Below are 12,058 nucleotides of genomic sequence, written 5' to 3' on the forward strand. Positions count from 1 at the left end.
TTTGTTTTTTTTAAAAAGAGAAGGTTTACAACCCCTTTAAGGATAATGAAAGAACTCAAATCCCCGCCCATTGGTCACACCCCTCTGACATGTTTCACCCCTATTGGGCCTTAGCTGCAGATCTAAAAGCAAAGTAGAAATCCAGCCTATTCCTAACTAAGCTTAAAGTGGAACTCCGGTCTCCTTCAGAATAAATGAAAAGTCAGCAGCTACAAATCCTGTACAAATCCTGTAGCTGCTGACTTTTAATATAAAGGACGCTTACCTGTCCAGGGATCCCGCCTTGTCCATAACCGAGCCGAATCTTCAGTCATCTTCGGGTGCAGCCTCCGGCATCTTACGTTAGGGAAACAGGAAGTCAAGCCTTACTTCTTCACACCTGGTTTCCTACTGCACATGCGCGAGTCGTGCCGCAACTTGTGACTGGTCCCGTGGTCTTCTGGGCTCTGTGGTGTGTCCCGTAAGACTGCGGAGGAAGGAGGGCGGCTTGGATTACTGAGGGGCATCTGACTGGAAGTGGGAGTGGGTACTTGTCCCAACCAGGTACCTACTACTCCCCCTCCCCCCCCCAAAAAAAAGTGCCAGTGTGGCAGTGGAGGGTGCAAACAAGCAGAGCTTCCTCTTTTGGGTGCAGCCTGCTCCCACAGCTTGCTCCTACTCCTGCTTGCTCAAACTACAGACCATACAGGCTCCGACCATTGCGTGGCGTCGCTGAGTCCCTTTATACACAAGATCTCTACTCTCACAAAGAAAGTAACATGCTAACTCCTTTTTACTAAGAGCTCTGGGACCTTCTCTAGTACTATTTACCGCGCTAATGTGGAGCCCTGAAATGTTTCTTGTTCATTATTTTTTATTGGGGGGGGGGGGGGGGATGGGCTAGGTTCAGAGCACTCTTTGTATTCTTAGACTATATGTTCTGTCCGGTCCTGTTGTAGTGGAGTAACTAATAAATTGAAGATATTAAGAGCAAGGTCATTTACTTAGATGGCTTCTAATAATGAAGGAAGTTTGGAGTTTCCAGGTATGGATATTTTTGTATAGGTATGCCAGTACAGCTTCGACCAATGTGACTATGTGTATACCATTCTTGTGAGATCCCTCTAGAGTGCATGTGTCCAACACAAGGCCCACGGGCCGAACCCGGCCCACCAGGCCATTTCATCTGACCTCACACCCAGGGCTTTTTTTTTTTTCCAACCACAACCCTGCACACTGTGCATAGCACACAGCTAAACCCTGCACACTGTGCATAGCACACAGCTAAACCCTCCACACTGTGCATAGCACACAGCTAAACCCTGCACACTGTGCATAGCACACAGCTAAACCCTGCACACTGTGCATAGCACACAGCTAAACCCTCCACACTGTGCATAGCACACAGCTAAACCCTGCACACTGTGCATAGCACACAGCTAAACCCTGCACCTCTATGTAGGGCACTCCTCAACCCTGCACTCTGTACACACTGCAATCCTAAAATCTGCACTCTGTACGTAGCAAACCCCTGAATTTTGCACTTAGTACATAGCACACCATCCTGCACTTGGTACATAGCACACCCCAGAATCCTGCACTTGGTACGTAGACCCCAGAATCCTGCGCTTAATACATAGCGCACCCCAGAATCCTGCGCTTAATACATAGCGCACCCCAGAATCCTGCGCTTGATACATAGCGCACCCCAGAATCCTGCACTCTGTACAAAGCGCACCCCAGAATCCTGTGCTTGGTACGTAGACCCCAGAATCCTGTGCTTGATACATAGCACACCCCAGAATCCTGCACTCTGTACATAGCGCACCCCAGAATCCTGTGCTTGGTAGTACATAGCGCACCCCAGAAACCTGTGCTTGGTACATAGCACACCCCAGAATCCTGTGCTTGGTACATAGCACACCATCCTGCACTTAGTACATAGCACACCCCAAAATCCTACACTTGGTACATAGACCCCAGAATCCTGCCCTCGATACATAGCGCACCCCAGAATCCTGTGCTTGGTATATAGCGCACCCCAGAATCCTGTGCTTGGTACATAGCACACCATCCTGCACTTAGTTCATCATAGCACACCCCAAAGTCCTACACTTGGTACATAGACCCCAGAATCCTGCCCTCGATACATAGCGCTCCCCAGAATCCTGTGCTTGGTATATAGCGCACCCCAGAATCCTGTGCTTGGTACAGAGCACACCATCCTGCACTTAGTACATAGCACACCCCAAAATCCTACACTTGGTACATAGACCCCAGAATCCTGCCCTCGATACATAGCGCACCCCAGAATCCTGTGCTTGGTATATAGCGCACCCCAGAATCCTGTGCTTGGTACATAGTGCACCCTAGAATCCTGCACTTGGTACAAAGCACACCCCAAAATCATGCGCTTGGTAGATAGCACATCCCAAAATCCTGCACTTAGTACAAAGCACACCCCAGAATCCTGCACTCTCTACATATCACAACCCAAAATCCTGCAATCTGTACATAGCGCACCCTAGAATCCTGCACTTAGTACATAGCACACCCCAGAGTCCTGCTCTTAGTACATAGCGCACCCTAGAATCCTGCACATCCTGGTACATAGTGCACCACAGAATCCTATTTATTGCCCCTTTAAGATCCTCCCACTGGTAGTGAAATTTGGCCACACCCACTGTTTAATGCGGTTCAAGGTGAGGGGTTGTGGTTGATTTCCTGTCCCTATTCTAATGAGAAAAAAAAACAGGGATAAATTTATGCGGTCTTACAAATACAACCGGCCCTTTAAAGGGCCACCATAATGCTGATGCGGCCCGCGATGAAATTGAGTTTGACACCCCCTTCTCTAGAGGTTGGAAATCACTGTAGTAGACTAATACACACCGCTACTCCAGTGATCTCCTCTCGTTTCTCATTGAATGCAAAGCTTTCTGTGTTTTTACAAGGTGGAGAGGCGGGGCAGTGATACCATAACCTACACCTCATCCAATCAGAGAATACTTTGCCCATGCCCAGCAGCTGACATCCTGTAGTCATAAAAAAGCAGTGCAGCCGCTCAGCATGGGACCTGGAAACCAGCAGCAATCACTGTATAGAGGTGCCTACTACTTTAATTTCCAGCTTTCAGGTGGATTCCATGGATATAGGCCCCACCCTCTCTCCTCATTGGTTCACTGGCTGTGAATGACAGCAGCGGGAGCCAAAGGCTCCCGCTGATGTCTCAGCCAATAAGGAGAGAGAGACCCAGGAGAGCTGAGGCTCTAGTGCACATTGCTGGATCGCGATGGGGCTTAGGTAAGAGGGCAGCCTTTCACAACCTTTTCAACACAGAGGAACCCTTGAAATAGTTCTCCGGTCTCGGGGAACCCCTGCTAACAATTAGAAATCTACAACTCATGATACATTAGTGTGATGGTCAGTGGGAAGAATGATCCTTACACTTGTGGTCATTGGGAGGAATTACCTCCTTACAGAGAGCTAAAAAGGTCAATGGTGTCGGTGGGAAATTATCTGAGAGGCAGACATGGCCCAATGCTGAAGGAACCCCTAGCAACCTCTGGAGGAACCGTAGGGTTCCACGGAACCCTGATTGAGAATCAATGTATTAGGGCAAGGGTAGGGAACCTATGGCTCTCGAGCCAGATGTGGCTCTTTTGATGGCTGCATCTGGCTCTCACCTCTCAATCTGCGGATTGCGTGGTGTGCCGATCCGTGGATTAAGCCCATAGGATAGCTCCGGAGCTGCGGCCATCTTGGTACACCCGGAGGCGGCCTAGGTGAGCGGCGTGCTGACGCCATCATCACCCGTCTCAACTGCTCGTGGATCTGCCTGCCTGTGTCGTGGTAAGCAAGCAAACAATCGTAGGGGAGATGTGGATATTACAGTTATAATTGAAATTAGTCGATTAATCGATTATAAAAAAAGATTGTTTTAAACATATTGTATGGCTCTCGCGGAATTACATTTTAAAATATGTGGCGTTCATGGCTCTCTCAGCCAAAAAGGTTCCCTACCCCTGTATTAGGGGGACTGGGGCAGCTGCTGCACACAGAAGGTTTTTTTACCTGCATGCGTAGAATGCGTGAAAGTAAAAAGAACCTTGAGCATTAAGAACCACTTTTAAGTTATTCAAAATTCAAGTTTTTGGGGCCCATTGGGTCTCTTCTTCATGGTCTTTAAAGCCTGAAGAAGGGAACTTAAAGTGGTTGTAAACCCTTACAAACCACTTTGACCTACAGGTAAGCCTAAATTAAGTCCAAGAAATATCTCCCAAACCTATACGGTTTAGGAGATATTTGCCCCAAGACGGGCACCGCAGGCGCACTGAGCGTGGCATCCTCGATAACGAAGATGCCGCGCAATGCCGCATGTCTCGGCTCCCGTGCACATGCACGGGAGTGACGTCATCGCGGCTTCGCCGAATGACAGCGGCGGAGCTGCGAGACCCACCGAGAAGATGGATGCGCCGTACTACAGGGGACATCGGTGACTTCGCTGGCTCCTGTGTCAGGTAAGTGACACATAATGGACTACTATGCGATGCGATGCGATGCATAGTATAAAATAAAAAGGTTATGGCGTTAAACCCTATCAGTGATGTGATAAATTAACCTATCACCGAAACCTGGTGTTTTTTTATAAAAAGAAAAAGCTGTTGGCAATAGCGTGCAAAGATTTCCTAAAATAATTTTGTATCCTAATTGAAAAAATATATGTGTGATCAATATTGAATCAACATTCGTGTTCCATCATAATTATATCCAAAATAGATATTAAGTTATCTTATACGTGTCAGCCTGCTATGGGTGAATACCAAAAATATATAAACATTCATTTAGATATACAAAATGGTGAAAATGTTGTTTGTATCCAACAATGTGCTAGTTCAGAACAAACTGTGCAAACATGTGCAAAATAAGTGCAAAAAAGCGACTAGGGATCAGAACAGCCAGGGATCAGAAATATGTTCAACCAATAATCGCATGAAGACGCATCTATGTCCAATATAAGTCCAAAATTAATGTTTGGCTTAATGATACTGCCTCCTCGGATTATTGCTGTAATTGATGTGTAAAGTCAATAGGGAATATTTCATTCACTCGTGCAAACAGTGCGGGTCTTCAATTAGAAAACTTCATCCCCGGTGCGCCACTCAGTGCTATAGTATGTAAATGCTCTCACCAGAGTTAATGCCCCTTATGGGGCTGTATGGACCTTCACAATGTAAGCCACTGTGCTGCTCGCTGGCTGCTGCTGGTGCACTGGGTGAAGCTTCGCTATTCCGTCCGTATGGTCTCCAACGTTAATTATATATGAGGAAAGACATATCCATAGTGTAATACATTCTTAACCAGATCGTTCGTTTATTAATATTAAAAACTACTCACATTTGACATTAAAAGCATATGCGTATGGAAAAAACTCAGCCGTTCGTCTCTATCCATTCAAACGAGTGCACACAACGTGGCCACGCCCTACGCGTTTCGTCACTCTGACGTCCTCTGGAGCCGATGCATAGTAGTCCATTATGCTTTGCCTTTGCAGGGAATGAAACCCTGATGGGTTTACTTCCTCTTTAACTGGTCCTGAAAGTTTGCATGTTTAATAACCTCAGTTAGTCAATAAAGGTTATCACAGATTTTTAAACATTAGGCCTATTATTTCATATAATGATAATGAAATATTTGTTTTGTGTTCCTTTTCGACAAATTTTCACACTTTGTTGTGTCTGTGTGCAGGACATCATCTCTCAGATGGAACACGGGCACCAAAGAACGAATGTTGATCAAAGTGACAGATCGGGAGCCAAGCTTCTTGATGCACCAGGGTAATGGTTACTCTACCGACAACGCCCAGGGTACCCGGTCCCGCCGGCCATCAGGCGGGCAGCCTTCTCCCATCATGCAAACGTTCTCTGTAGACACGGACAATTCTGTCTTCTTCCCTGAAAGAAAATCATCCCCGTACATGAAAAGAGCGGATCACGTTGGCTCCTGCTCGCCCCTCCTCGGGCGAGGCGAATCATTCTGCACGTTACAATCTCAACACCGAAAGCATTCAAACGAGTCCCAACCTTCTTCTCCACGCTATGCGTACGAGCCCCCATTGTACGAAGAACCTCCCATGGAGTATCAAGCTCCCATCTATGATGAACCGCCCATGGAAATGCAGTACGACAGCAGCGGCAATTTTCGGGCAATGTCCCCGCAAAAGTCACCCGTACGAAAACCACACGCCTACCTACAGTCGCCCAAACAGGTTTCCACCTCTCCGTACCAACAGCTTGTGTTGACCAAACAGAAGTGCTCTGACAGGTTCATGAGCTTGGACTACAGCCCGGCCGGAAAGGAGTATGTAAGGCAGTTAGTCTATGTAGAACAGTCGGGGTCCAGCCCAAAGATGAAAACGGGTATCAGGCATAAATACACACCTAATACCATTGGTGGATCTTACTCCTTGCAGCACAATCCACCCTATATGAGGGACCATCGTTTGGAGGTCAAGTCTGGAGATTACAGCAGCATGGAGAACGCCGAACTGCGACACAACCAACAACAACAACAACAACAGCAACACCAACAGTTTCATTCCGAAGATTCCATGTCTTGGTCTAGTCAGCAGGACGCCATGTCCTCTGCGAGTTACTCCCCCAACACAAGAAAACGGAAAAGCAGGAAACCGTCCTTGTCCCAGGAACCGAACTCGGCTCCGGCTGATGTCACCGCAGAGAGGGAGCAAATGAACGAGAATAATATGGTAGAAGAAAGGCCTTCGTCCATGCCCAACCGGCCGCTAATGAGCCGGACAGAGAGTCGGTCGTCAGAGTCTGATATGCACCGTGGCTCAACCGAAACTTTTATGGCCCAGGCCCGTCTGGCATGGGAGGCCCAACAGGCCCATTTCCACATGAAGCAGAGGAGCAGCTGGGACTCCCAGAAAGATGGCTCTGGTTATGAGAGCGATGGTGCCGTGCCTCTACCGATGCCCGGCCCTGTGGTCAGAGCCTTCAGCGAGGACGAGGCGCTGGCACAGCAGGATGGCAAATACTGGAAGAGGAACCCTTTCGATAAACTTGGATTTCCACAAATACTGCTGGAAAAAAGTGTGTCTGTCCAAACCAATCTGGCCTCACCAGAGCCGTACTTACACCCATCTCAGGTAAGTAAGCAGGGTGTGCTGTTATAAACACTGTGTGATGATATTTGTAGAGCATGGTCTGGGTGGCATGCCACTCACTTGTGTATGTTCTACCATAGCAAGTGTTGGTGTGACTGCCGGGAACCTCCAGATCTGTCATTGCCAATACAATGCTTTACTGGTAGAAACAGATTCTGGGAGGCCAACTAGAGTCCGAACCAGAGCCAACCCATAAACACAGGTCACTTCTGCTGGTACCAATCCAAACATGACGGGTTATTAAAGAAACACTCCACCCAATAATATTATAAAAAAATATGCTTGTTAATATTTACACTTACTCGGTACTGTCATTGTACATTTACATATAAATGGAATATTGGCATATTCTGCAGTGCTGTAACACTGAACCATTCCAGTTGGTCTTTGCAACAGAGGAGCTTACACTCTAATGCCCCCCCCCCCCCCACAGTCATACACCTATACCAGTTAAGGTGAACCTTGGCACCCCAGATGTTTTGGAACTACATTTCCCATGACGCTTATGCATTCTTCAGTGTGGTTGAGCATCATGGGAAATGTAGTTCAAAAACATCTGGGGTGCCAAGGTTCACCATCACTGGCCTATACTATAATGCACCAGGAAGAGTGTGCCCTTTCCAGGACGGGCAGGGTTGGGGATACCTGCAGCAGAAGAGAGCAGAGGGTATGACAAAGGGCAGTACAGTATATGCTGGAGAGTAGTGTGTAGTATTTGACAGGGGGCAGTATGTGTGGGAGAAGAGTGTAGAGGGTATGATGGAGTAAGGAGTATGTGTGGGAGAAGAGTGTAGAGGGTATGATGGAGTGAGCAGTATGTACGGGAGAAGAGTGCAGAGGGTATGATGGAGTGAGGAGTATGTGTGGGAGAAGAGTGTAGAGGGTATGATGGAGTGAGGAGTATGTGCGGGAGAAGAGTACAAAGGGTATGATGGAGTGAGGAGTATATGCAGGAGAAGAGCGTATAATGGAGTGAGCAGTATGTGCGGGAGAAGAGTGTAGAGGGTATGATGGAGTGAGCAGTATGTACGGGAGAAGAGTGCAGAGGGTATGATGGAGTGAGGAGTATGTGTGGGAGAAGAGTGTAGAGGGTATGATGGAGTGAGGAGTATGTGCGGGAGAAGAGTACAAAGGGTATGATGGAGTGAGGAGTATATGCAGGAGAAGAGCGTATAATGGAGTGAGCAGTATGTGCGGGAGAAGAGTGTAGAGGGTATGATGGAGTGAGCAGTATGTGTGGGAGAAGAGTGTAGAGGGTATGATGGAATGAGCAGTATGTGTGGGAGAAGAGTGTAGAGGGTATGATGGAGTGAGCAGTATGTGTGGGAGAAGAGTATAGAGGGTATGATGGAGTGAGTAGTATGTGTGGGAGAAGAGTGTAGAGGGTATGATGGAGTGAGTAGTATGAGTGGGAGAAGAGAGTAGAGGGTATGATGGAATGAGCAGTATGTACGGGAGAAGAGTGTAGAGGGTATGATGGAGTGAGGAGTATGAGTGGGAGAAGAGTGTAGATGGTATGATGGAGTGAGCGGTATGTGTGGGAGAAGAGTGTAGAGGGTATGATGGAGTGAGGAGTATGAGTGGGAGAAGAGTGTAGAGGGTATGATGGAGTGAGGAGTATGAGTGGGAGAAGAGTGTAGATGGTATGATGGAGTGAGGAGTATGAGTGGGAGAAGAGTGTAGAGGGTATGATAGAGTGAGGAGTATGAGTGGGAGAAGAGTGTAGATGGTATGATGGAGTGAGCAGTATGTGTGGGAGAAGAGTGTAGAGGGTATGATGGAGTGAGGAGTATGAGTGGGAGAAGAGTATAGATGGTATGATGGAGTGAGCAGTATGTGTGGGAGAAGAGTGTAGAGGGTATGATGGAATGAGCGGTATGTGTGGGAGAAGAGTGTAGAGGGTATGATAGAGTGAGGAGTATGAGTGGGAGAAGAGTATAGATGGTATGATGGAGTGAGCGGTATGTGTGGGAGAAGAGTGTAGAGGGTATGATGGAGTGAGGAGTATGAGTGGGAGAAGAGTGTAGAGGGTATGATGGAGTGAGGAGTATGAGTGGGAGAAGAGTGTAGATGGTATGATGGAGTGAGGAGTATGAGTGGGAGAAGAGTATAGATGGTATGATGGAGTGAGCGGTATGTGTGGGAGAAGAGTGTAGAGGGTATGATGGAGTGAGGAGTATGAGTGGGAGAAGAGTGTAGATGGTATGATGGAGTGAGGAGTATGAGTGGGAGAAGAGTATAGATGGTATGATGGAGTGAGCAGTATGTGTGGGAGAAGAGTGTAGAGGGTATGATGGAATGAGCGGTATGTGTGGGAGAAGAGTGTAGAGGGTATGATAGAGTGAGGAGTATGAGTGGGAGAAGAGTATAGATGGTATGATGGAGTGAGCGGTATGTGTGGGAGAAGAGTGTAGAGGGTATGATGGAGTGAGGAGTATGAGTGGGAGAAGAGTGTAGAGGGTATGATGGAGTGAGGAGTATGAGTGGGAGAAGAGTGTAGATGGTATGATGGAGTGAGGAGTATGAGTGGGAGAAGAGTATAGATGGTATGATGGAGTGAGCAGTATGTGTGGGAGAAGAGTGTAGAGGGTATGATGGAGTGAGGAGTATGAGTGGGAGAAGAGTGTAGATGGTATGATGGAGTGAGGAGTATGAGTGGGAGAAGAGTATAGATGGTATGATGGAGTGAGCGGTATGTGTGGGAGAAGAGTGTAGAGGGTATGATGGAGTGAGGAGTATGAGTGGGAGAAGAGTGTAGATGGTATGATGGAGTGAGGAGTATGAGAGGGAGAAGAGTATAGATGGTATGATGGAGTGAGCGATATGTGTGGGAGAAGAGTGTAGAGGGTATGATGGAGTGAGGAGTATGAGTGGGAGAAGAGTGTAGAGGGTATGATGGAGTGATATGTGTGGGAGAAGAGAGTCCTGAATGCAATGACCTGGTCTCCAGGCCACCATTGCCATGCCGTCCCTCTGTGTTCACAGATCTGATCAGAAATCTGTGATGTCATCGGCAGGACGCCTCCACTGGGAATGTAGGGAACAGACTGTTATTGATGGAGAGTCTCATCTCCGCTGGTCCCCCCGGGTTTAGAATTGACTTTTGTGTGGCACAATCTTTAGCTGTACGAGGGGTCGGACAATGAGCTCCTTCTTACTTCTCTGATGTCACCGTGTTAGAATGTCTTCTATGATTAGGAGTCCTTCTGACATCACACAAAGCTCTCAGTGTTGTCCCGCAGGATGAAGATGATGTCATCCCTCTACCCACATTGGGTCACTCACTGATCACATCTCCAGCTCATGTTATGGGTGGAGGAGACCCCCCAGAATTTCCATCTCCGCTTATTACAGAAAATGTGCCCTTCGCAAAACCCAAATTCAAAAGCTCATTGTTATTGTGGTGATAAGTGACATCAGCCTCTCGTACCGGAATCCAGAATGGCACATCAGTCTCTGTACCAGAGGAGCTTACACTCTAATGTCCCCCCCCCCACAGTCACACACTATTATTATTATTATACATATATATATAGCTCTGACATATACCGCAGTGCTGTACAGAGATTACTGAGCCAGTCACATCAGTCTCTGTACCAGAGGAGCTTACACTCTAATGTCCCCCCACAGTCACACACTATTATTATTATTATACATATATATATAGCTCTGACATATACCGCAGTGCTGTACAGAGATTACTGAGCCAGTCACATCTGTCTCTGTACCAGAGGAGCTTACACTCTAATGTCCCCCCCCCCCCCCCACAGTCACACACCTATTACTATAATACACCAGGAAGAGTGTGCCCTTTCCAGGAGGGGCAGGGTTGGGTATACCTGCAGCAGAAGAGAGCACAGGGTATGACAAAGGGCAGTATATGCTGGAGAGTAGTGTGTAGTATTTGACAGGGGGCAGTATGTGTGGGAGAAGAGCATAGAGGGCATGATGGAGTGAGCAGAATGTGCGGGAGAAGAGCGTATGATGGAGTGAGTAGTATGTGCAGGAGAAGGGCGTTGAGGGTATGATGGATTGAGCAGTATGTGTGGGAGAAGAGCATAGAGGGTATGATGGAGTGACCAGTATGTGTGGGAGAAGAGAGTAGAGGGAATGATGTAGTGAACAGTATGTGCGGTAGAAGAGTGTATGATGAAGTGATCAGTATGTGCAGGAGAAGAGCGTATGATGGAGTGAGCAGTATGTGCGGGAGAAGAGCGTAGAGGGTATGATGAAGTGAGCAGTATGTGTGGGAGAAGAACATAGAGGGCATGATGGAGTGATCGGTATGTGCGGGAGAAGAGCGTATGATGGAGTGAGCCGTATGTGCGGGAGAAGAGCATAGAGGGTATGATAGAATGAGCAGTATGTGCGGGAGAAGACCGTATAGGTCATGATGGAGTGAGCAGTATGCACGGGAGAAGAGTGTATGATGGAGTGAGCAGTATGTGCAGGAGAAGAGCGTAGAGGGTATGATGGAGGGAGCAGTATGTGCGGGAGAAGAGCATAGAGGGTATAATGGAGTGAGCAGTATGTGCAGGAGAAGAGTGTAGAGGGTATGATGAAGTGAGCAGTATGTGCGGGAGAAGAGCGTAGAGGGTATGATGGAGGGAGCAGTATGTGCAGGAGAAGAGTGTAGAGGGTATGATGAAGTGAGCAGTATGTGCGGGAGAAGAGCGTAGAGGGTATGATGGAGTGAGTAGTATGTGCAGGAGAAGAGCGTAGAGGGTATGATGGAGTGAGTAGTATGTGCGGGAGAAGAGCGTAGAGGGTATGATGAAGTGAGCAGTATGTGTGGGAGAAGAACATAGAGGGCATGATGGAGTGATCGGTATGTGCGGGAGAAGAGCGTATGATGGAGTGAGCCGTATGTGCGGGAGAAGAGCATAGAGGGTA

At 47.7% G+C, this 12,058-nt stretch overlaps 1 protein-coding gene across 1 annotated transcript in view; it reads left to right on the forward strand.

Annotated features, from left to right (window-relative positions):
• The window catches only part of ARHGAP39 (Rho GTPase activating protein 39), a 311,135-nt gene that overhangs the window by 157,963 nt on the left and 141,114 nt on the right, over window positions 1-12,058 (forward strand). The window contains 1 exon segment of the mRNA XM_077493504.1: window positions 5,728-7,147. Within this exon segment, the coding sequence (XP_077349630.1) occupies window positions 5,728-7,147 (1,420 nt within the window).

Source organism: Lithobates pipiens, unplaced genomic scaffold, assembly GCF_037356315.1.
Source record: "Lithobates pipiens isolate NorthernLeopardFrog02 unplaced genomic scaffold, aLitPip1_a1.2 Scaffold_19, whole genome shotgun sequence".
Classification (NCBI taxonomy): Eukaryota; Metazoa; Chordata; class Amphibia; order Anura; family Ranidae; genus Lithobates; species Lithobates pipiens.